Below are 26,269 nucleotides of genomic sequence, written 5' to 3'. Positions count from 1 at the left end.
TTGAAGTTCATTTCGTTATTACACTTATTTACTGTCCGTTTTATAAAATGACCATATATTGATGTCCATTTCATTGTCAGAATCATTCCCTGTCCGTGTTATAAAATGACCACATATTAATGTTCATTTCATTGTCAGACTCATTCAATGTCCGTGTTGTAAAAGGACTACATATTGATGTTCATTTCATTGTCAGACTCATTCACTATCCGTGTTGTAAAAGGGCTACATATTGATGTTCATTTCATTGTCAGACTCATTCACTGTCCGTGTTATAAAAGGACCACATATTGATGTTCTTTTCATTGTCAAACTCAATCACTGTCAGTATTGTAAAATCAATATATAATGGTGTTCATTAATAAAAACTAGAATAAGAATTAGAGTCATCACGTTTAACTGATTTTTCGCCAGACATTTTTTTAAAGTTTCTTAACTGGTATGCAGTCATAACATGAATAGTTCGTTGCAAAATTTTAATCTGACCATGAAACTATAAGAATCGCATAATTTACCTTTGGATTCATTGGAAATGTGACCAAAAAAAAATTTTTTTTAACTGGATAAATTAGTATATTTATGATATAATCTATATTAGGGAGGTTCACAAACAGGGCAGACAAAATCAGTACCAAATCTTGCTTTGATGTACATGACAACAATATCATATGCAACCAGATGAAGTTTTATTAATGTTTTAGGGTATTGACTGATGTGAATATATAATTAGTTATGTCTTTTATTTAAGAAAATCCAAGTTCAATGTCATCCGCCAGCAAATGGTTCCAATGGAGAAATAATCTCATACAAGATTGTGTACAAGGCAGCACACGAGAGAGGGTGGTATGTTAGACAAAGCGATCAGTTACAAAGGCTTAATTGGACTTGGGATGGTAAGATGATTGGATGAATTTTCTCCTGTTTACGTCATAATTGCGGTAGGATTAACTAAATATTAGCACACTTAAGAGTAGAATTTCGAGTGATTTAAAAAAAATAATGTGATCTTTTCTCTTTAAAATCATTCAGATACGTGTTGGTGAAGTTTGTATTTTGTTGTTGAAAAATAATATGCAAAACTGTATCATAAAGTAGAAATAGCAGTGAATTGATACGTATAGAAACATCAATGCCAAGCACAAAAACGCGATAAATATAATGTATTTGGGATAAAGTACCCATGCAATACAATTTCTAAGGAGTTTGTTTACGACAACTATTTAAATAATATAACGAATTTCTTCCCCAGGTATTCTAGATTACCAACTCGTATTCAAATACTTTCAAACTTGTCACAAGAATATTATATATTTTGTTTCATGTTTATAATTTTGCAAGATAGTTTGTGCTTCTTTCTTGTATTGTTCTACAGAGATGTTTTACCCATCTCCTACGAACTTCCCTCCTCTAAAAGAAATGCTTTTAATTTCCAGGTCTTTACCCAAATATAAACTACGATGTCAGAATACATGCCATGACTATTAATGGCACTGGTCCCGGGTCTTCATTGTACTCAGTCAGTACACTCAAGCCAGTAACGGATGGTAAGTAAAGCCCTGTAAATTCACAGTTCCTAATGACATAATGTAATAGTATGTAATAGTATGTCACAATTTCAGATAATGTAATGTAACAGTATATGTTATAATTCCTGGTAACGTAATGTAACAGTATATGACACAAGTCCCGATGACGTAACAATATATGTCACAATTTCTGATGACGTAATGTAACAGTATATGTTATAATTCCCGGTGACGTAATGTAACAGTATATGTTATAATTCCCGGTGACGTAATGTAACATTATATGTTATAATTCCCGGTGACGTAATGTAACAGTATATGTTTTAATTCCCGGTGACGTAATGTAACAGTATATGTTATAATTCCCGGTGAGTAATGTAACAGTATATGTTATAATTCCCGGTGAGTAATGTAACAGTATATGTTATAATTCCCGCTGACGTAATGTAACAGTATATGTTGCTTATCCAAAAATTAGCAAGTCATTTGCCTTAATGGCTACTAAATAAGTGATTGAATTATTTACGGAGAGTTTCAGTTTTGTATTGCTTCATTTTTGAAGTACTTAAAACAGTTGTCAATCTTGAAGATCTCAGACTTTATGGGTGTTAAATGGAAAATTACATTTGTACCTCAACAAAGCGAATGTCCCTAACAATGTCTGCTAAACAGAAATCATTACCTTAGCAGCACAAATGTTACAACAGCTGAAAGAGCAGTTGCTTTTTGTTCATTATTTAAAGATATACGTACAAGAGGTGTACCTGTTTGTTCGTTGTTTAAAGATGTAAGTACAAGAGGTGTACCTGTTTGTTCATTGTTTAAAGATATACGTACAAGAGCTGTACCTTTTTGTTCGTTGTTTAAAGATGTAAGTACAAGAGGTGTACCTGTTTGTTCATTGTTTAAAGATATACGTACAAGAGCTGTACCTGTTTGTTCATTGTTTAAAGATATACGTACAAGAGCTGTACCTGTTTATTCATTGTTTAAAGATGTATGTAGAAGAGCTGTACTTGTTTGTTCATTGTTTAAAGATGTACGTAGAAGAGCTGTATTTGTTTGTTCATTGTTTAAAGATGTACGTACAAGAGGTGTACCTCTATGTTCATTATTTCAAGATGCACGTACAAGAGCTGTACAGTATGTTCATTATTTCAAGATGCACGTACAAGAGTTGTACAGTGTGTTCATTATTTAAAGATGTATATACAAGAGCTGTACCTCAATGTTCATTATTTAAAAATGTACGTACAAGAGTTGTACGTCTATGTTCATTGTTTAAAGATGTACGTACAAGAGCTGTACCTCTGTGTTCATTATTTAAAGATGTATGAACAAGTCTGTACATGTTTGTTCATTATTTAATGATGAACGCAGAAGAGCTGTACAGTCGTTCATTTTTTAATGATGTACGTAGAAGAACTGTACAGTCTGTTCATTGTTTAAAGATGTAGGTACAAGTCTGTACCTGTATGTTCATTTTTAAAAAATGTATGTACAGTCTGTTTGTTCATTATTTTAAGATGTACCTACAAAAGTTGTAGCTGTTTTGTTCAATATTTAAAGATGTACGTAATATTAACTGTACAGTCTGTTCATTATTTAAAGACGTACAAACAAGAGCTGCACAGTCTATTCATTATTTAAAGATGTTCGTACAAGAGCTGTACAGTTTGTTCATTATTTACAGATGTACGTACAAGAACTGTACCTCTGTGTTCAGTATTTAAAGATATACATACATACATGAACTCTCTTCACAAGATTGCAGTTTTGTATGAAGCATTTCAACCCAAGTGTAAACGTGTACATTCATGATAAAAGAACAAAAGTTTTTGTTTTATTCCCTTTTTGTCATCATTGAAAAAGTGACCGATTAGACGGAAAAATAACTATATAAGCATGGTGGCGACTGAAAGGTGCTGAATATACGAGTCTATACCAATGAAATATATCAAGACAATGCCACAAATTATTAACGATATCTAAATAACATGTATGGTATACAACCATCTTGAATTTTATTTGACTTCCTTAATTTGGAGAAACGAGCAGAATTAGCCAGTTACCGAAGCTAACTTATCTGTATTACAGCGCCAAAGGTCCCTGATGCTCCCAAGTCAATTCAAGTTGAATCTTTAAATAATACAATCACCGTTGCATGGGATTTGGCCAGTAATGATACACAACAATTATTGGGCTTTGTAATAGGTTATGGAAAATTCATCCCTGAAGTGTATAGAGTTATACTACCAGCCAGCGCAAGAAAGTTTACAATCAATGATATAGGTAAGTATCTGGCGAATACTATTTTTTAGGTTTCCTTTGATCAAGGATTTGTGAGAAGTATATAAAAGAAGAAATTGCATATAGTTGATTTTTTTAAAGTTCTCCCCTCTAAGTTGTTATTGTTTGTAACATAACAGAAGTTACTGTTATAGTTTAAAAGTAGAACATATAATTTTTGTTGTAGTTCAAAAGCAAACCAAAAATATTTGTGAAATATCCTAAATAAATTATCGACTGTTAATAAAGATTTGTATAATGCAATAAACGCTACAGATAAGAAATAGAGAAAATATTAACCATTAATATTTAAGAAACTTCGAAACTATTGTCAATATTATTTCAGAATAATAGTCATTATACAATATAACAATTCAAAGGCATAATATATTGGTCGTTTTAGTTTAGAAGCATTTACAGAAAGTTAGCCTTCATGTAAATCTTTACTTAGCATCACTAAGTAAGGGGTGTAGTAGGCGTTAGATGCTACTAAATATCGTAGAGGAATGTGAACGTTTTGCTTTGATAGTCATGCAGCAAACCAAAATTAACTAATTACGTGTTTTCATTTACTTCCTCGCATGGATATTCTTTGATACACCAAAAAAACTTTCATAACTTCCTATTTATTTTTAATTGTCTTTACATTCTACTGATAAAACATTTTGAAGAAAGAAAAACAAAACTGGTATAGGGGTTTGGTTGGTATGTAATAAATACAAACACATCAGAGTCGTGTTCCGATTGGGGCAGTAAACTAGATTGATACAGTGTACTAATACGTATTGGAGTAACTGCCACGATGTATCCCTCCACCACGTAAATCTAGTCCTTTCCACGACCTTTGAACTGAGCACGGGTGTAGTTTGGTGTATGTATAAGTGTAAATCATAACAACGTTTCTCTGATGTTATTCAAATGCATCCTATAGCACTAAGGCATATAGTTAAAGTGCAAGCTCAAGTAAATTGTTGTGCCGCGTGTCAAATTTCAATCGTTTTTAAGTTTTATTTTCATATTCTTGATCGTATTGTACTGAATCTCCTTTTTAGGAATAAAAAAAGAAGAAAGCCAAAAACAGCAACAAAAGCACCCATTCCCGAAAAATTTAACGTCCAGACTTTATTGGTTAGATTTTCAGCAGCAGTATCATAAAGTAAAAAAAAAAAAGTATTTTCGGACAACATGTTCTTTAATTAAATTGATTCAATGAAAATAACCTTAAAGATTTAAAACTGGTCTTTCATTAAATTTACATCGTATACTGTGTACTAAAATGATTATAATATCATGGGATAAAGCCCTGAGCCCGCCCGTAAAATTTTCTCCCATATATGCTATTACAATTTGCATTTCGCTTCGCATCTGTTTTCTATAAATAAATGGGAATATTAGTATTACAGTAAAAACTCGAGCCTGCAACCATATTCACCGTCATGCAGCTTTATTCAATGTCAATTGAAGCTTACATCTTGTGACTATCAAACTGCCCGCACTATATTTTAATACTTATATTTATCCGAGAAAGCTATTATTATCTAAACACAGTATACGTAGGATACAATTAAAATAGGTTTTGTTTATACTTAATGATTTATATTTTTTTATCCTTTTTTTCTTTTTCCAGATTCCAACACAAGATACATCATAAGTGTAAGGTCCTTTAACGTGTTTGGAGAAAGCAAGGCAATATTTGATTTGATAGACACATAAAGAAAGTACTTTATTCTTTAGTTATCATCCGAATTTAGTTACATTTTGCTAACTTTCTTTGCGAAAGAGAATTTGTTTCAATATGTTTAGTGAAGAAAGCACCCGTTTTGTCCATCGAATAAGATAAATTGATAATTGTGGATATATTAAGGACACTGAACCAACGAAATACAAGGCAAAAATTAAACTGCTTCTAGAATTGTAAAAAAAACAAAAAAAAACACAACAACTACTGTTATCCTTTTGCGTTCAATTTTGACTTCAAAGACAAAAAACTATAGCAGGATAACAGTACTGGATCTGCTATCCCTAATGGTAAGATTTAAGTAAGTTTCTAGCATTTCTGTGCACTGTTTCAACAATAAATGTTACTGCCTCAAGATTGTTGCAAAAGCTTTTTACTGTGGTAACAGTGGTATTTCGAAAGAAGTGACAGAACCACTTCGACAGAAGTTTGCATGAAGCATGAAGTGTATACTTACTTTTCCTTGCATTGATTAATACGAGTTTACCTTGCAGTAATTAATGAGAATTTACCTTGCATTGATTAATGAGATTTGACCTTGCCTTAGTCTAGATTAATGAGAGCTTACTTGCATTGATTACCTTGCATTGATTAATGAGAGCTTTCCTTGCATTGATTAATGAGAATTTACCTTACATTGATTAATGAGAATTTACCTTACATTGATCAATGAGAATTCAGGTAGAAAGTGCAGAACAGGGTGCATGTTATTGTGGTATAAGACGTTAGCATGCCGAATCTGTGAAATGTAATGCACACCGTCTATCTACCATACATGTGTGTTGAGGTGGGAGTAAAATAGGCGTAACATGTTTACTTGTATAAACTTTTCTAATATAATCTTTGATAATGTTCCTGTTCATATTTTACTTATAAAGTGGGTTTTAGATAATGGTAGCGATGTTCTTCTTCGAGCAATTCTTTTTCGTTTGCTAGAGATTTTCATCGAAATCAACTTTGTTTTTGAATATGTATGCGTTGCTTCGTTGAAAGTTTTCATTATTCATCAATAGATGTTTTATCTGCTTTGTTTCACATGTGCGTCTCTTAGGTAAATGACGAGGTTCAAAGTCACTTATATATCTTGTTTATGGGTCCTTAAGTCGATGCATGAAAAGTATGATCAACGTAGAAGTCAGTCGGAATATCCTTGCCAGTAGAATACCTTTGGATTTATAAAAGGAATCATTCAGTTTTTCTAGCCTCAGACCACTCAGAACGTCCTCGGCGTTTCCTTTGCACGTTCGAAAGAGACCTGAGATGTAAGTAGTGGCCATTTTGAACTGCTGCTATGTCCGTGGTTGTTATTACGTCATAATAACTTTACTGATCTCACAACGAGATCATCACATCATCACCAGTAGTAAAGAAGGAAATATCTTGATATCAAAAGTTTCTGTAAGTAAAAGTGGGGAGACATATAATATAAACCCGCGACTGAGATTTCCTTGTCTCGGTCCAAACCACAACGTAGATTATTTTTCTCACCCAATATTTTCCTTTAAAGTAAAAAGAATTCTGCACTAGTGTTCACGTCCAATGTTTACATGCGGCGCATTAATATAAATATGTTAATGAGGGCTGTGGTGTGACCGCTGAGTCCGAAGTACACAGTTTATACACGTGAGCAAAGAAAAATAACAACATAAAACGTTGCATAATAATGAGGTATTATCTCATTTAATATATAGATGTTATATGAAATTGACAATAAATAATTAATATTTATTACAAGAAACTGTTTTATTTCATCAGTTCCTATTTTGAAAAGTTATATTGTAAATAATAAAACGATATTGGCTACTCAGCTCTACTGTAGTTATACTTAGTACAAGCTGTAAAGAAGAGTAACATCTTACTTTAGATTATTCATGTGTAATTAGAGATCTGTGTCACTATCGTATATAACTATTATTTTCTTTGGAGGAGGTGAAACTGTGTGTGATATACTTGTATTGTCCTTAATAATGATTGTAAAATTACCTCTGTGTATGATAGTCCCTCCAAAAACGGACTTTAGCGGATAACCATGTACTAAACTTTCAAGTTCACGGATTCTTTGAAGATTTATTTTTCTGTCCTGGAAATATGGCAAGTGCCACAGTGAAATTTGCTAGTGGAATTATGTGCTCATGGATAAATGATTCCTTCTGGTTGGTAAATGTATTATTTGTCATTAAATATTGTAGGTATATTTTTGATTCAGCCGGGGCACAATGAGATGCTTAACAAAATTAGAAGAAAAGCATGTTTTTTATAACACTTTTATCACTTGGTAGAACTTTCAAAATATTTTATATAGTTCTCGTTATCCAAAACAAGTTCTTGGTGGGAACAATTTTTAAAATAAAATAGTGTTGAGTCGCTAGATATCTCTTGTTCTTACCTTCTTGTATTGAGATATCTCTAATTTAAAATTACTGGTATCATGGCATATAATGAATATCCTTGACCGTTACATTTCGTGTTCACCGTCAGTTCTTTTCTTACCATCGTTGTCCAAACGGAATAAATATTTGCTTTCCCCGTCTATGCGATATCGTGCTAATTCCACCTCCTATTCCACTCCCTATCATCAGGAGTATGTGATAGTCTGTCAAACATTCCAAGTAAACACCTGAGATATTTAAATGTGCACATGGATCTAATCCATGTGCAATTTAACGAGGACGCTCCAGGTTGTACGTTTTCAGAGAAACACTAAACTCCTAAAAAAATTGTCACATACCATAAATATTTTCCCCAAAATTTTCATGAAAACGACCATGTGTTTTCAAATGGAAATGTGCCATGATATCGAATACATACGGACCATCATTACTGTTTAATTTCGAATCATATAAACCTGAATAGAATACCATTATTGATGGTAAGGCTATTCCTTTAAAGCCATCCATGTATTCATATGGATACATGTTTTCCAGCAATATATAGGTGGTACATTTGTAAAGTGTTTTAATGTTGCTGTTACCGTTTCATCACTAAAACTGTTTGGCAACTGTTCTTTATTTTCCTCATGACTCTAAATTAATATACAAACATGCTTGCCCTTTTAACTGTTATTTATTTTGCCCTTTTTTTATTAATCCTATCAGCTTGAAATTCCTTCCTGAATGAATTATGTTTCTCATCCTTGCTCTTTGTTCTTTACTATTATACTTCTAAGTCATAATAATTCTAACCAATCCATTGATAAACAGGTGACTGTTACATATTGAAACGATATTAATGAACATTGTTAGGTAATTCAGTTTGCATTCGTTATGTGCTATGCTTGCCTGTAATGTGACCGTTGTCAGTCTCGTTTTGATCTGGGAATTTTCTCCCATATAACATATATGTTTGTTAATTTTTAAAAATATCATCTTTTTCTGTGAATACCAACGGTTCTGTTTTTTTTTTCTTTCTATTTTTAATTTTGTTTGCTCTAGATGTGCGATTTTACTAAACCGATCTTAAAATACTTACATGCAATCTGTTCCTGAGTGAACTATTTGTGCAGATCTCTTGTGGATTGATTTTAGTTGCAAGCAATGCCCGGATGCTAAACATTTTTGGTTGTCAAGGACACTGGATACTTCTTCACCATAGGTGAGACGTTTGTGTAACACTATCCCAATATCGTCTTTGGTATCATTCCTTTTTCAAAGTCACACTAAATGATACGCTGATGATTTTTAATTGGTCGTGAAAGTTTCTGAATCGTATAGCTGATCCTTCTTCGTGCGCTATAACCTTTGAGATGCATATAGCGTAACAATGTCTTTGTTGTCTGATCATTTTTTTTTTCTTTTTATGTAGAAAGACTTCGTGCATTTTGCAGACATGTTCTGTCCGTGATATCTGTTATCTCAGTTGTCAAAATCTTTAATATTCCAGCGTAGTGGTACCTCCCATCTTTGGAGTCTATAGGACTACAAAAATGAAAGATGAGTTAAATGTGAACAAGTGTTTCATTTCATGATTTTATTACAAGTTTTATGTTAATTATCACCGCTACGCCGCTGTCTCTTCTTTTAAATGTTTCATGCACAACTCAAATTGATTTAAAATTACTAAATGTGCTCTATATTTACCGGACACATATTAAACTAACGACTGTATTTATCTAAATTTAATGATGTATCTACGTGATTTTAGATGTGTTAAACAGATTTCTTTAGTTTTCAGGTTGATATAAGCTGTTTTGTTCTTACTCCAATCAGGTAAATCTATGTAAGAGTTTTGATGCATGTCTACGTGCAGTTTTAAATATTCAATACTATCTAGCATTCACCTTGCACTTTCGCTCATTTTCGCTATAAAGCTGGTACGTACAGTGGCATTTCTCATTGTGCCTCTGTTCGTTTTGCCATTAGGTCTGGATCTGTGATAAATATCTAACTGAGCTTTTATAAACCAAATTATCATATTTTTCTACTTATGATATTTAGAGATGGATCAGTGTTACTTAAAATTTCATACACATTTCCACCGTAAAACCAATGCTCATTCAAAGATTTATAAAATGTATCATTAGGTATTTATGCGATACCTCTGTTTAAATTTTGTTTATTCATCATCCTTGGTTCCTTTTTAGTTTGAAGGTAGATTAAAGATAGTTGTATTTTATTTCTCGCTTGTTCTGGTGTTGGTAAATATTATAGGATTAATTGGTCATGCTTGGCTATTTATGAAAGTGTAACTTTTACCGGACCTTTCACGGATGTTGCACTAACTTTGTAAGTGATTAGGTAAAAGCCGACGCTTCGATAAATACCCAGCCATGTTTATTGAACTCTTTGTAGTTCAATCTTCATTCTTGTGGTCATCAATTCTGTAAATTCCATCAATAAAACTTTGGAATTTAAATAGCAAAATATTTTTATTTATTAGCACAGAATTTCTAACCCCATTTTCGTTAGCCGATTGTCATCGGTCCACTTCGTTTATTGTCGATTTTGGAAATAAGTGTATCAACTAATCTTGACAAGCGGAGATGACACAACCGTACAAAAACACAACACAGTCAGGGTCATAATGATTGTCACTGAGCAAATATACGTTACATTTATAGCGTTACGTTACGTTTATAGCGTTACGTTACGTTTATAGCGTTACGTTACGTTTATGGCGTTGCGTTACGTTTATAGCATTACGTTACGTTTATAGCGTTCATTGTTATTACTTTAAACACAGTATCCATTTTTAGCTGCTTATACTGCTTATGGATTGAAAGATTAAACCACGAAGCAGAAGCAATACTGTAGTATTATATGAAGACACAGTTGCTCGTAAAGCCTGTCATATGTGTTCCCTGGCTACAGAGGTGGGTATTTGTGTGCAGGAAGGACTTTAGACTACGACGTGTGTTTGAACTGCTAATTGGAGATTTTATCGGTGGTTGCAAATTTGATCTGAAGTCATGTGGGTGCATGCTACTAGTCTGATATTCTGATACAGGAAAAGCTTGGTTGAAAAGCACTGGAAACTGACTGGGAACCGAATGTATTTCACGGAATTTAATGATGTGTAAAAACAAAATCCAAATCAGTATCACGTGACCGTTTCATCTCAATCGCATGACAAAATACGCGTTACTTCATGACCATAACAATCGGAATTATTTTAAGTTATATATGTTCGAAGTTTCAACGATTAAACTCACTCTTTGCGCAACACGGTCACCCTCACTGCCTTTTCGTAAATTCACCTAACTTTCATAGGGGATCATATAATATACGTGACTTGAGAAAAAAAACTAGGATTCGGTTGATATATATTTTAACGTTAAATTATTGCACTTTCTATTTCACTAACAAACTTTCTATCGGCATTTGCTATGTTTGCCTTTGAAAAAATAACCTAGGACTAGTCGCTTTAGTGAAAAAATAACGCAGGGCTACTTGATTTGAAATTAACTCAGGGCTGCTTGCTTTGAAAATATAACCCGTAGTTACTTGCTTTTATAACGCAGGGCTAGCTGCTTTGAAAATATAACCCATGCTTGATTTCTTTGTTGATAAAGATAACCCAGGGTTACTTGCTTTGGTGAGAGAAAAATTCCAGGGCTATATGTATTGGTGGTTAGAGTGTCCGCCTCGGATGCAGGAGGTCGCGGGTTCAAACCCCGGTTGAATCATACCAAAGACTTATAAGAATGGTACTAATAGCTGGCTCGCTTGGTGCTCAGCATTTAGTGGTTAGTGTTAGGACTGGTCGGCCTGGTGTCAGGATGATGTGACGGGGTGGTACATTGTGCTACGTGTCTGTAGCATGATGCCCCAGTGCTAGACATTATTATAAACTGTCACACTGCAGACATCGTAGCGATATGACTGAATTTATTTTAAAGCTACGTTAAAAGTCCAAATCACACACACACACACACACACACACACACACACATTGTATTGGTGAAAAATAACCCAGGATTACTTTCTTTGACAAAAATAAGCCAAGGTTACTTGACTTGGTGGGGAAAAAAATAACACAAGGTTAATTGCTTTGATGAAAATATCCCATGGCTACTTGTTTTGTTGAAAAATTCTTTGGTGAAAAACATAATCCAGAGCTACTTGCTTTTGTGAAAAAAATAAAACGTTTCGATAGAATTATTATTTATTTTATATTTAACTCTAAAGGATAACCTTCTAAATTTTACATTTCGCGAGCAGGTTTATTTTTCTTTTAATCATTATGTAAAGGTAATTGATGCTGGAGAAACCATACAGCTTTAAATTGATTTAGGATTGCTTAGTTTCTGTGTAAGAGGTAAATGTCAGCTTTCATCCAAAAATTATTTTTACTTTGACTTTCTTCCGACATTAAATTTTATGAATGGCGCCTGTTTGTGTTGATATATCTTTACCATCAGACTTGAATATATATAACATTGTAAACTCTAAACAATACATAAGTCTTAAAAAAATAAGCACTAAATCTGACCTTTGACCACGCCATCAATACGGGATCAAATGGTGCCGCTTGTAACATCGATCTTTCATATTATACCAACCATCGGATTATGCCGAATTTCGAAATTAATAACTAAAGTGTGCGTCATGTTTTCTCTGAATCATGTTTAAAGAACGCTACCCAGTCTTGATAATGAATAGAAGTGAACAGTGTTGATTTTACTTACTATCATACGCATTAGTTCGATGTGAAATTGTCAATAAGGGCCTAGAAAGCCTACTGATAACATACACCATTTCTAACTCTGATGGTTGTATTCCTGTTTGGATACCCGCGTAAGTTAGGTGAGAGACCATCAAAGAGCGATGGTTGTCTCTGGATCTCCAGTTTTCTCTATGAACACAAAGCGCCGTCATCTGTACCGTCAAGAGACCTTCATTGACAGTGTTATATTTTTGTAGAACTGAAGTGACTTGAATAAAGTTTAAGGTGCATTAAAGAATGAGCAAATTATTTGTGCGACTTCCTTCGAATATTCTTATCAAATTAGAATGAGAAAATTTAAATTTTTACAACGAATGAGATCGGATAATGTCCCTGACATACAGTCAAATGTTGACAAGAAACGTATCAACCTAACGTGTACTCTTGTTCGCACTGTACGTCATACTTGACGATGATAACATGGAGAGTGTCCAATAACAAAAACATACAGAACTAATCTTGAGTGGAAATGTTACATTTTTTTGGCAAGTTCGAACACAGTTACGTCCGCTATAGAGTTAAAAGGCATGATACCTTATCATACATTTAGGCCAACATCTTGGTGTAATCTTCTTCTTCATTTGGCCACCCACGTGTGTTTGTGAATGATTGGTAAGTGACTGTCTTACATGACGCATATGCCTACATTATGTTGTTTTGATATTATTATCAAGTCATTGACCAGAAGGCTGCATATTTTATTCCCATCTACGGATCGGACCTGACCGGTTACCTTGGTGTTTCATAGGGCAAGACATTTTACCTGCCTCAGCACGATATGACCTTCAAAGTGTTGCTTAAAGTTAAATCACCCACCTCACTCCGAACTTCAAACACGCACACAAACCAAAAATAATCGAAATAGTTGAGGCTTTATTCAGCTAATGACATACAAAATAACCCGGATTGCCAGTCTGTTCCAACCTATCCCAAAATGGAATAGTCACATTTGCACTGATCGCACATGCGTTCGTCTCTGTAGTAACCAAGTGGACAATGCAAGTCACAGGCAAACGGTGGACAATCTAAAAATTACATGTAGTACAAAACTTTATTTAAAATAAAACGAGAAACAAAAAGTATCTCGGTACTTCAAGCATAAATATGACTAGTTCATAAGACAGTTTAAAGATATCTAGATTCGTTCATAAGACAGGTTTACAGATATCAGGACTAATTCATAAGACAGGTTTACAGATATCAGGACTAATTCATAAGACAGGCTTACGGATATCAGTACTAATTCATAAGACAGGTTTACAGATATCAGGACTAATTCATAAGACAGGTTGAAATATATCTGGTGATCTTCATGATTAAAAATGTGGGTTAGCTTTCTACCACATACATACGCCAAAAAGTCAATCCGAATAATTGCACGAAGAAATACGGTCAAAAAAAAAAAATGACGGCGTGTACGAAAGGTCATGGTCACCGTAAATTACAGTGTCGCGTGATGACGTAATTCTGTATACATAGGGTATATAGGAACAAAACTGATGAACAAAATTACATGGATGTAGTGGAGCCATCTCATGATAAGAGGAGATATATTCGAAATAGAGGGCGTCTATGATACTGGTTGTATTATAGAATTAGACATTACACTTACATTACTATTTGGAAGAGCTATCCCTGAAGAGAAATTAGGTCAAAATAGCGATGATTTATAAAAAAAAATACAGAAGAAATCGATACATGATTGCAATGATACAAAAACTAACTGTACCAAAGACTGTTTTATCCATTGAAAAGTAAAGAGATAATTGCCATTAGCAATATCAATCAAAAGCTTTACACACAGGTCTAAAACTGAAGAAACAGAGTTTGTCTTGTTTGATCGATAACAATGGTGTAAATCAATATATTTTAAGATAAAATGGAAGAAATAATTTTTTTAAAAAAGAACAATGATGAATATTGCCATAGTTGGTAAACAGATGAAAAATGTCAAATATAGAACAACAGTTATCTGATGTACAAATGAAAGTACATTTTAAATGACAAACTGATTTATCATTTGCAAGAAGAACAATTGTTGACAAAGATGTGTTTGGCTATTCTCACTCTCACTCTCTCTCTCTCTCTCTCATGCATGCATGTATGTATGTATGTATGTATGTATATATATATATATATATATATATATATATATATATATATATATATATATATATATATATATATATAGCAAGAGTACTTACAATCTGGCTGGTGGTAATTAGCGCTCTTGTAACATTCCGCTCCACATCCGTTTGATCTACATTCGTAACCTTCAAGGCACGTCCGGTTAACGATGGCGCCACATAATAGAAGACAGGAACCTCGTCTGCTACTCGGCAAAGCTAGGGGAGCTGCATGAATATATGGTATTGTGCAAGCATGTACTTATAGTAATTTTGAAGGAAAAGATTTCCTACATAAAGTCTATTTCCAAACCAATAAAATGTGTCTTTTCATTTCATTGGCAAACGACGCCATATATAGGCATCAAGGCTGTTGGATGTATCATTTCAAAGGGGTGGGGGTGGGGGTGTACTAATGCTAATTGATTAGTCATGTGTATATGTAGCTCAGAGTCCAGGAAAGTTCCCATTCACTTACCACAATACAGTTAAATTCGTTTGACTATTCAAGAACCTGTCAGCAACTAGACACCGATCAATAGTTTCAACATATGATAATACAGCATGCAACAAACCCAAATCAAAGGATATGAGCAAAGAATCTAAGCTTGCCTCCCTCCCACCCCTCAGAGTTTCGTTTGGAGTCAAATGCCGACTTCAAAGTTAGCAACCTGAAATTCCCTTTTAATGTCTTATTCACTTAAAGACAATGAAATAAGTACCTTATTCACGTAAAGACAATGAAATAAGGGTCTTACGCACGTAAAGACAATGAAATAAGGGTCTTGTTCACTTAAGGAAAATTTAAATAAGGGCCCAGTCGTGTACCTCGATGTGCCGCTTTACCCAGAAAAATTTACTCACTTTGGCCTGACGTCTCTAGATACCAGTAAAGAGGAAATAAGCTAAACCCTACACCACCCCAACCCCACGACCCATCCCTGGTACGATGTCTTTCATGCATGCTTTTATATTTAACATCAGAGTTCGCGTTGTAAAATACTTTATTTACTGAGGTGTTGAGTTGAGACATAATGACCGCTCCGGTGGCCTAGTGGTTAGAGCGTTCGCCTCGAATGCGGGAGGTCGTGGGTTCGATCTCTGGCCGTGTCATACCAAAGACTTACAAAAATGGTACTAACAGCTGCCTCGCTTGGCGCTCATCATTAAAACGTTAGTGTTAGGACTGGTCGGCCTGGTGTCAGGATAATGTGACTGGGTGGGACATCATGCTACATGTCAGAATAATGTGACTGGGTGGGACATCATGCTACATGTCTGCGGCATGATGCCCCAGTGCTAGACCTCACTATAAACTGCCACACTGCAGACATCATAGCGATATGACTGAAACATTGTTAAAGCTACGTTAAAAATCCAGATCACACACGCACAGTTGAGATATACAAGAATGCTTATATTTAAGCCACTCTCCACGACCACGAAACAGTAATTTTAACACCACATTACAAAGGTCAGGAAAATGGAACAAAGAAGAAGACAGACTCATAGTAGATAGATATATGGATACGTAGATAGATAAAATAAAAGCAGACAAACAATAGGTCTTAGATAAATACCTCCTAATAAGGAAAATAGTATTAGTAGCTGTCTCATGATGCTCAAAAACGTTGAATGGAGGAAACCTTATCTTAGCTAAGCGGACGGCTTATCTTATCTGGTATGCTCTGTGACGGGCAAGATTATATTCGCTCATATGACGTCAATGCGGCCGTAAAAGGATGGTCGCTTGTGGAGAAAAAATGTTAATTATTAAACTTTCAAGAAAATTTGGTTTTAAGTAGCTAAGGATGCAAGCAACCAAACTTGAGAAATGCAAATTATAGATCACACACTAGTAACGGGCAATGGGGTTAATTTGGTACCAAACTGCTAGATCACACACTAGCACCAGGCAATGGGGTTAATTTGGTACAAAGCTGTTAGATCACACACTAGCAACAGGCAAAGGGGTTAATTTGGTACCAAACTGCTAGATCACACACTAGCACCAGGCAATGGGGTTAATTTGGTACAAAGCTGTTAGATCACACACTAGCAACAGGCAAAGGGGTTAATTTGGTACCAAACTGCTAGATCACACACTAGCACCAGGCAATGGGGTTCGTTTGGTACAAAGCTGTTAGATCACACACTAGCACCAGGCAGTGGGGTTAATTTGGTACAAAGCTGTTAGATCACACACTAGTACCAGGCAATGGGGTCAGTTTGGTACCAAACTGCTAGATCACACACTAGCACCAGGCAATGGGGTTAATTTGGTACCAAACTGCTAGATCACACACTAGCACCAGACAATGGGGTCAATTTGGTACCAAGCTGCTAGATCACACATTAGCACCAGGCAATGGGGTTAATTTGGTACAAAGCTGTTAGATCACACACTAGCACCAGACAATGGGGTTAATTTGGTACAAAGCTGTTAGATCACACACTAGCACCAGGCAATGGGGTTAATTTGGTACAAAGCTACTAGATCACACACTAGCACCAGACAATGGGGTCAATTTGGTACCAAGCTGCTAGATCACACACTAGCACCAGGCAATGGGGTTAATTTGGTACAAAGCTGTTAGATCACACACTAGCACCAGACAATGGGGTTAATTTGGTACAAAGCTGTTAGATCACACACTAGCACTAGGCAATGGGGTTAATTTGGTACAAAGCTACTAGATCACACACTAGCACCAGACAATGGGGTCAGTTTGGTACCAAGCTGCTAGATCACACACTAGCACCAGGCAATGGGGTTAATTTGGTACAAAGCTGTTACATCACACACTAGCATCTGACAAGGGGATTAAGTTCATAATGTAAACAATTAGCCAACTTTGAATGTTTTTGCTCGAAAGAAAGATTAATACATGCGTGCTGGAAAGAAATTCAAGGTAGCATGTACAATTTTGAATCGTATATAGGATGGCATAATCCAGCTTCAGGTACAACAGTTTTGAATCGTATATAGGATGGTATAATCCAGCTTCAGGTACTACAGTTTTGAATCGTACAGAGGATGGCATAATCCAGCTTCAGGTTCAACAGTTTTGAATCGTATATAGGATGGCATAATCCAGCTTCAGGTACTGCAGTTTTGAATCGAATATAGGATGGCATAATCCAGCTTCAGGTACTGCAGTTTTGATTCGTATATAGGATGGCATAATCCAGCTTCAGGTACAACAGTTTTGAATCGTATATAGGATGGCATAATCCAGCTTCAGGTACTACAGGAGCAAGTTATGCCCTTAGCTCTTAATAGGTCGATTTCAAATGTTTTCAAGAAGAAAATTTGTACGAAACGATTTTAACAGGTGTTGAAATAATAACGTCTGTCTTTTGTAAATTGATCCGAAGAGACGACTTGATTAACAAAGCAATAAGGGACAATGCAAATCATCCACGAAGGGACTGATTTAATAATTAGCGGGTACAACCGACACAAATAGACAGAAAACACAATCTGGAAAGAAAATGAAGACTACAGAAAGTCAAGATAGAAAGGAACTTGACAAAGGTTACTATAGAAATGGAAGAATATCGACTGCCCCGACGAAACACTTTTTTGATGAAGTCTTGGAATGAAATGCAAAATATATCACATTTTTTCGGTTCACACTTCAGTGAACGTAATAAAATAAACTGATCAATTATTATATTTATATCTTGCATCTAACAGACAAAATAAGGAAAATTATTTTGAAAACAATCTGACGTGTATGTTTTAGATATGGTTGAATGTACTTTAAGAAAAGGCTTGTGCAAATGTACAGTCTGGTCACAAGGCGACGACAGCAAGACTTTATTTCAGCAAACTTCTTAATCTGAGGAGTGGCTGCTTTCTAAAACGCTAGGGTTAAATTAGATATAATATAGACAATTACAACGTTATTATATGCCTGACCTTTTAGGTCTGCAAGACTTAACGACAGTAGGCTGTCACTCAAAGATGGGAAGACGGTGGAATATCTGGAATTTACAAATCTACCTACAAAGTATATCCATTATCATAGACATCTTTTATTTTAGATTTTCTTCTTCCAATCTATTTTTTAGACTAGTTATCCTCATGTAAAATTGTTCTTTTCTTACCGGCATGTATCGGCTCATATTAAAAAAACACGTAGCCCAGTCAAAGAACACTAACCAAGTGAAAAGACGTAACCCAGTCAAAGAACACTAACTAAGTGAAAAGACGTAACCCAGTCAAAGAACACTGACCAAGTGAAAAGACGTAACCCAGTCAAAGAACACTGACCAAGTGAAAAGACGTAACCCAGTCAAAGAACACTAAGTGAAAATACGTAACCCAGTCAAAGAACACAAACCAAGTGAAAACGGTAGAGATCCAAGCAATTAATATCAAGATAGTTTTGTTATGACGTCCCAAATTCTACCAATCTATATACATAGATGACCTTGACCGAACTATCAGCGCCTCGTGACCTTTACATTTATCAATCTATCTGTTACCTATCATCTATCTATCTATCAGCACATTAAATTAACGCAGTCACACTTGATTATTCAGCAACGGGTCAAAGATAAACTGTAGACGAAAGTGATAGGACAGTCAGAAGAGTAATGACAGGAGAGGCAAAAATAAGTAAAAGTGTGTCAGTGTACGTTTTCGTCCTTTCATACTCAGACCAATCCGGCTACTGTGGGGTGGGGGGTGGGGGTGAGATAATGAACCCCAACCGGCATATCCCTGTGAATCGCTAGGTCTTACTTGTAGCTGAGTAATTCATTCGAATGTGATTTTGTAAAGCTTCTGCTTGTGAGCTACCAGAAGTCAGGAGTCATGAGTTTCTGCAATTATTGATGGTAATTTGTTCCAAGTCCCATTTGTACTCGCCATCGTGCTCTTTCTCTCCATTATTGTCCAAGCAGTATTCGTGATGGTTTTAAAAGAAATCGATGTGGTAAGCATGCCAATTTCATCTCGTATTTCACTCTCAATCATCAAGAACCAAGTCCGCTAGAAAGTCAAGTTCTGCAGCTGATATTTCTACTTTCCTCACGAGGTTGCCCTATGATAGTAGCAAATACGCTTTCTACTTTCCTCACGAGGTTGCCCTATGATAGTAGCAAATGCGCTTTATACTTTCCTCACGAGGTTGCCCTATATAGTAGCAAATACGCTTTATACTTTCCTCACGAGGTTGCCCTATGATAGTAGCAAATACGCTTTCTACTTTCTTCACGAGGTTGCCCTATGATAGTAGCAAATGCGCTTTATACTTTCCTCACGAGGTTGCCATATGATAGTAGCAAATACACTTTATACTTTCCTCACGAGGTTGCCCTATGATAGTAGCAAATACGCAGTGTCAAGCTCGTAATTTTAACAGATATTCCCAAGTTCATTTCAAATGTCACAGTACGTCTCCGTCATTATATCGTAGTCATGTTGATCTCGACCACATTTACGAAAACTAAAATATTTCATAACATCACGTACATGTTGTCATTTGGTTTTTGAATCAGTCAATGGTAAGTTAAACTTTCCTAATGGGCGTATAGCTGTTTAATGAATGCATGTCAAACCTATCGAAATAATTCTAGGAGTAAATGTCTTTCCTCAAATAATGAAGTGTAATGTCGATAAACTGTTTAATCGTTAATTGTTTAAACTGTTTAACTGTTCAATTTCTCTCAAAAGTTCTTATCTAAAATATTTATCCAGATATTCTGTAAACTACTAATACGTCATTAATCTAAACGTGTATACAAACCTGATTGTTCTGCTCAGTAATTCTTGTTTTGTTATCTGTAAAATCCTTGCTGAGTGAGATGCATTTCTTGTTATCTGTAAAATCCTTGCTGAATGATATGCATTTCTTGTTATCTGTAAAATCCTTGCTGAGTGAGATGCATTTCTTGTTGTTATCTGTAAAATCCTTGCTAAATGATATGCATTTCTTGTTGTTATCTGTAAAATCCTTGCTAAATGATATGTGACAAGTTTTTAATTTTGAACACTTTTATTCTAAAAGTACAGTACCTTGTAATTAAGATTTCCATCTTACAGTCCACTCAGATGTAATTAAGCTCTCCGTCTTACTGCTCATTGAAATGTAATTAAGATCTCAATCATACAGCCCTCTGAAATACATCTTTTTTCGTTATTTCAGTAGCTATAGCAGCCTTAATATATCTTCTCATCCAGTGTCGTCTGAGACAGTTAAACTGTCTCCCACTTTAAAAGATATTTCAAGTTCATTTTCAAAGTTTTTAATGTGCTCTATTTTCAGAGGACAGGATTTAAACCAATTACTTGTGATCTACATTATGGTAACTTGGTGTGTTCAAGTGATTCTACTGCATAAAAGAACATTATTATCCTATTCCCTATGAACGAATCTTCTCTTGACATTTTATGTGTATGTTTAGTGTTTAAAAAACATTATCCCATAAAACAAAACCTATGTACGAGTTTCCTCTGGAAACTTTGATAAGAGTGTTTAGTGTTAAATGTTCAATCACGACAAATATTTTATCTTGTACTTTCGCTTCTTTCCCATCGAAATGTGTTATGTAAAGTTCCAAGTAAACAATGACCATATAGATTTCAACGATGTTATTTAGGGGCTCTGTCCTGTGGTCAAATTTATATATTCAACTTGCTTTACCTCTTGGGGAGGACCCTGTGAATCAGATCATTAAGCGCGTGTGATTTGGATTTTTAACGTAGCTTTAACAGTTTTTCAATCATATCGCTACGATGTCTGCAGTGTGATAGTTTACAGTGATGTCTACACTAGGGCATCATGCCGCTGACATGTAGCATCATGTCCCACCCATTCACATTATCCTGACACCAGGCTGACCAGTCCTAGCACAAACCTCTTAATGCTGAGCGCCAAGAGAGGCAACTGCTAGTACCATTTTTATAAGTCTTTCGCATGACTCGGCCGGGGTTCGAACCTACGACCTCCCGCATCCGAGGCGGACGCTCTAACTACTAGGCCACCGGATCGGTCCAAACCATTAAGTCAAATGGTATTTTCACTTAACCGAATTGCTGAATGTTTCTCTCTTCAATTATGGTATAATATCAGTGAAATGTTCATGAAATTATTATTGCCTTCAGAAAACTTAGACATTTCTGCTGAATAAATTTTTCTGCTGAACAAATTTAAGAGTCATTTTATTATGACTCTGTTTAATTTGTTTACTCATGTATTATAATTCTTCTTCAAATTTCAAGACAATAAAGGTGGTTATACTTTCTTCTCCTTTCTTTTAGTATTGGTTAATCAAATATCCAGAGTTGATGCCATATATTTTCATACAAGATTAAGGACCCACACACCTACCTCTAGACATGGATAGGGAGAGGAAAAGAATGGAGAATAACAGCTGATGGGTGCTAACATAGAATTTGTATGCATACTTAATTTAAGAAAATTATTAACTGACTTTGTATCACTTCTTTGACAATTAGTGTACATGTTGCATGCATACCTAATTTAAGACAATCATTGACTGACTTTGTATCACTTCTTTGACAATTATTGTACATGTTGCATGCATACCTAATTTAAGACAATCATTGACTGACTTTGTATCACTTCTTTGACAATTAGTGTACATGTTGCACGCATACCTAATTTAAGACAATCTTTGACTGACTTTGTATCACTTCTTTGACAATTAGTATACATGTTGCATGCGTACCTAATTTAAGACAATCATTGACTGACTTTGTATCACTTCTTTGACAATTATTGTACATGTTGCATGCATACCTAATTTAAGACAATCATTGACTGACTTTGTATCACTTCTTTGACAATTAGTGTACATGTTGCATGCATACCTAATTTAAGACAATCATTGACTGACTTTGTATCACTTCTTTGACAATTAGTGTACATGTTGCATGCATACCTAATTTAAGACAATCATTGACTGACTTTGTATCACTTCTTTGACAATTAGTGTACATGTTGCATGCATACCTAATTTAAGACAATCATTGACTTTGTATCACTTCTTTGACAATTAGTGTACATGTTGCATGCATACCTAATTTAAGACAATCTTTGACTGACTTTGTATCACTTCTTTGACAATTATTGTACATGTTGAATGCATACCTAATTTAAGACAACCTTTGACTGACTTTGTATCACTTCTTTGACAATTAGTGTACATGTTGCATGCATACCTAATTTAAGACAATCTTTGACTGACTTTGTATCACTTCTTTGACAATTAGTATACATGTTATATTCATACCCAATTTAAGACGATCACTGACCGACTTTGAATCACTCCTTTGACAATTAGAAGTAGTTGTTGTTTTAGTGTTTAACGCCATTTTTCAGCACAAGATAGGCTATACACGGCGGCCAGTATAAATGGTGGAGGAAGAACCCGGGAAAACCCCAGAAAGAACCACCGACCTACGATAAGCTACTGGCAAGCTTCCTCATGTACCCACATTGTCCGAGCCTGAAACTCAAACAGACACAGACAGTTGACAATTAGTGTACAAGTTATATGCATACCTAATTTAAGCCAATCATTGACCGACTTTGAATCACTCCTTTTACAATTAGTGTACAAGTTATCTGCAAACCCAATTCAGTTTGCAAAGCTGATACAATATTTTTCTGTTTAATTTTCATTCTATTTCTTCAAAGCCTTTACAAATGGTAAATGATTTATTGAACCCCCTAATGTCTGTATAGCCATCAATTTATTTATGGGATGTCCATTTAGCACGTGCGCATGGAGGGGAATTAACCCATATGCATACGCTTGTTTATGGGTGGGTGGTGGGTCTACTGATAATGTACGTAGGCATAGGAATGGGGGGGAAGGAAACCTCGATAATAATTTGTCTAATACGTAACCTGTTCGACTGCGTTAGAATTTTAGCGGACACTAGACAAACTTTTTAAAGTTACGCAGCTTATTTCTTTGATGCAGCCAGACATTCAACGTCGGTGGACTATTTGTTTCATTAAACGCGTTAATATTATTAATCCTCGATTGTTTCTGCGTGGATTAAATATAAGCCGTTCTTTAGAATTCGGGGGTGGGGGGAGCGTACGTACGCAGGTGTGGGGGGTGAAGTGTAAAAAAGTACGCATGTGTACAGTGATGAGTCAAGCTTTGCCAGATTCTTGCATACGTACTAAATGGGTGGCCCCTTACTGGTTAAGATGTTAGCCCATTTCACAGAATAGAGTGAATTCTGTTTTGAGAACTAAATTTCCTCACAATCCATTTCTTAATATTGACAGAACCACTGCAATTATGGTCCGTCTGAATAGATTTGGTAACTGGTCATCTGATCATAATTTTCTAAAATTCATGCCTGATGTTGCTTTGATATCTCTGTATCACATTTTTGTTGCTTTGATATCTTTTTATCATATTTTTATTGCTTTGATATCTCTGTATCACATTTTTGTTGCTTTGATATCTCTGTATCACATTTTTGTTGCTTTGATATCTTTGTATCATATTTTTGTTGCTTTGATATCTCTGTATCACATTGTTGTTGCTTTGATATCTCTGTATCACATTGTTGTTGCTTTGATATCTCTGTATCACATTTTTGTTGCTTTGATATCTCTGTATCACATTTTTGTTGCTTTGATATTTTTGTATATTTTTGTTGCTTTGATATCTCTGTATCACATTTTTGTTGCTTTGATATCTCTGTATCATATTTGATACCTCTGTATCACATTTTTGTTGCTTTTTATATCTCTGCATCACACTTTTCGCAACACCAAAATGAAAAGGTGCCAGCTATTTCTGTATCCACCACTTTCTGCGCATTGTTCACTGAGCATCAAACCATTGGATCTTTTCTCCTCCCAAGTTTTGTCGCTAGCAGTAAATCCGATAGAGACACTTCTGTTCGTACAATGATCTCCATAAGTGTAAAATTGTTTGAGATCATGGAAAAAAAAGACAAAAAGATTACACTTAATTTCAAATTAAAAAAATCCCAGACACACTGTACAATGGGTATGACCAATTGTTTGTAACCACATGTAATTTGCACAATCCCCAACTGGGTTTTTGAAAGTTGCATGGCTCGTTTTTGAAGGAAACCTGCAATACAGCAGTTTCTCTGAGTATCCATGTTCATTTTGATACATATTTTAAAAAATTAATTTCATCTAACTATAAATATTTCAATATATATTTAACAATTATTAAAAATGTTTTGTTTTTCTGTCACCATTTCACGAGCACAAATAAATTTCAGCTTTTATTGTATAGTGTCATTCAGCATACAAATAAAAATCTTGCGATTTTAACTTGTGTACTGCAGTCACCTTTCTGTGTACATGCATCATTTAAGCTCAATCATATTACGACTTTAACTTGTGTATTGCATGTTTCCGTGAACTTTGACTCAATCATATTACGACTTTAACTTGTGTATTGGATGTTTCCGTGAACTTTGACTCAATCATATTACGACTTTAACTTGTGTATTGCATGTTTCCGTGAACTTTGACTCAATCATATTACGACTTTAACTTGTGTATTGCATGTTTCCGTGAACTTTGACTCAATCATATTACGACTTTAACTTGTGTATTGCATGTTTCCGTGAACTTTGACTCAATCATATTACGACTTTAACTTGTGTATTGCATGTTTCCGTGAACTTTGACTCAATCATATTACGACTTTAACTTGTGTATTGCATGTTTCCGTGAACTTTGACTCAGCAATTGACATTTCTATATGGAGCTTGTAATGTAGCCAGATTATGTTTAAAGTACATATAATCTTACCAAGGGAAGTAACCTCAATAGCACGAGACACATCAAAACATCAAGATTTATTTCCCTTTGTCGCCATTATTAATATTTTGAGTAATTGTACTAAGAAATTCAAATTAGTGGTCAACACTCATCTTGATCATGTTGCTGGTCCAGTATATTTTTCAAGTTGGTTTCCATCTTTGTTTAGGTTCTGCCATCTAGCTGGTTTGTTCATTTTTAATTTTTTTTTATTCCTGTACCCCTAAACAAGGTTTCCATCTTGGCATCCGTCCGTCTACGGGAGACGATGGCATAGCTCCAAAGTACGCTTTTGCTTATCCTTCTTTTTAGCTCTCTTTTCAGCTTGCTTTATTCTTCTCTTTCCCTCTGCATTTTGAACTCCCTGCCTGACAGCTAGACGCCAGCTGGAACGGTTGTTTGCACAGCTCTCCCAGTCGTTGACATTGATGTTTGCTGTCTTCATATCCTTCTTGCAAACATCTTTGTAGCGCAGATGTGGTCGTCCAGTTGGTCGTGCACCTTCTGCTAACTCCCCATATAACAGGTCCTTGGGAATGCGACCTGGGTCCATTCTCTTGACATGGCCGAGCCAGCGAAGGTGCCTCTCGCTGAGTATGGAGAACATGCTGTTCATGTTGG

The 26,269-nt window shown here is 35.2% G+C and overlaps 2 protein-coding genes across 2 annotated transcripts in view; one reads left to right on the top strand and one right to left on the bottom strand.

The window, feature by feature from the left end:
- The window catches only part of LOC149772804 (uncharacterized), a 70,493-nt gene extending 64,585 nt beyond the window's left edge, over nucleotides 1-5,908 (top strand). Inside the window, exons 23-26 of the mRNA XM_089947250.1 lie at nucleotides 749-893; nucleotides 1,434-1,544; nucleotides 3,624-3,818; nucleotides 5,443-5,908. Coding sequence (XP_089803376.1) covers nucleotides 749-893; nucleotides 1,434-1,544; nucleotides 3,624-3,818; nucleotides 5,443-5,528 — 537 coding nt within the window. The 3' untranslated portion in view covers nucleotides 5,529-5,908. The remainder of the gene's footprint in view (nucleotides 1-748; nucleotides 894-1,433; nucleotides 1,545-3,623; nucleotides 3,819-5,442) is intronic.
- Nucleotides 5,909-13,567: 7,659 nt separating this feature from the next.
- LOC149772803 (uncharacterized) lies at nucleotides 13,568-16,571 on the bottom strand. The gene is made up of 3 exons (XM_089947260.1): nucleotides 16,421-16,571; nucleotides 14,919-15,068; nucleotides 13,568-13,739 (listed from the first exon to the last, which is right to left on the bottom strand). The coding sequence occupies exons 1-3, from the start codon at nucleotides 16,455-16,457 to the stop codon at nucleotides 13,639-13,641; spliced, it is 288 nt and encodes a 95-aa protein (XP_089803386.1). The 5' UTR covers nucleotides 16,458-16,571; the 3' UTR covers nucleotides 13,568-13,638.
- Nucleotides 16,572-26,269: the final 9,698 nt, after the last annotated feature.

The sequence above is a fragment of the Sinohyriopsis cumingii genome, unplaced genomic scaffold (assembly GCF_028554795.1).
Source record: "Sinohyriopsis cumingii isolate HCF-2022 unplaced genomic scaffold, ASM2855479v2 utg001170l, whole genome shotgun sequence".
In the NCBI taxonomy this organism is placed as follows: domain Eukaryota; kingdom Metazoa; phylum Mollusca; class Bivalvia; order Unionida; family Unionidae; genus Sinohyriopsis; species Sinohyriopsis cumingii.
Note: the sequence above shows the minus strand (reverse complement) of the source record. Positions and strands in the feature narration are given on the sequence as shown.

Bases quoted from the DNA above. Each gene is read 5' to 3' on its own strand.
- LOC149772803 (XM_089947260.1), bottom strand. From the start codon at position 16,457: ATGAGACAGCTACTAATACTATTTTCCTTATTAGGAG. The intron at 15,069-16,420 runs GTATTTATCTAA...ATATTCATGCAG, and splicing joins ACTATTTTCCTTATTAGGAG to CTCCCCTAGCTTTGCCGAGT. The intron at 13,740-14,918 runs GTAAGTACTCTT...TGTAATTTTTAG, and splicing joins TAATTACCACCAGCCAGATT to ATTGTCCACCGTTTGCCTGT.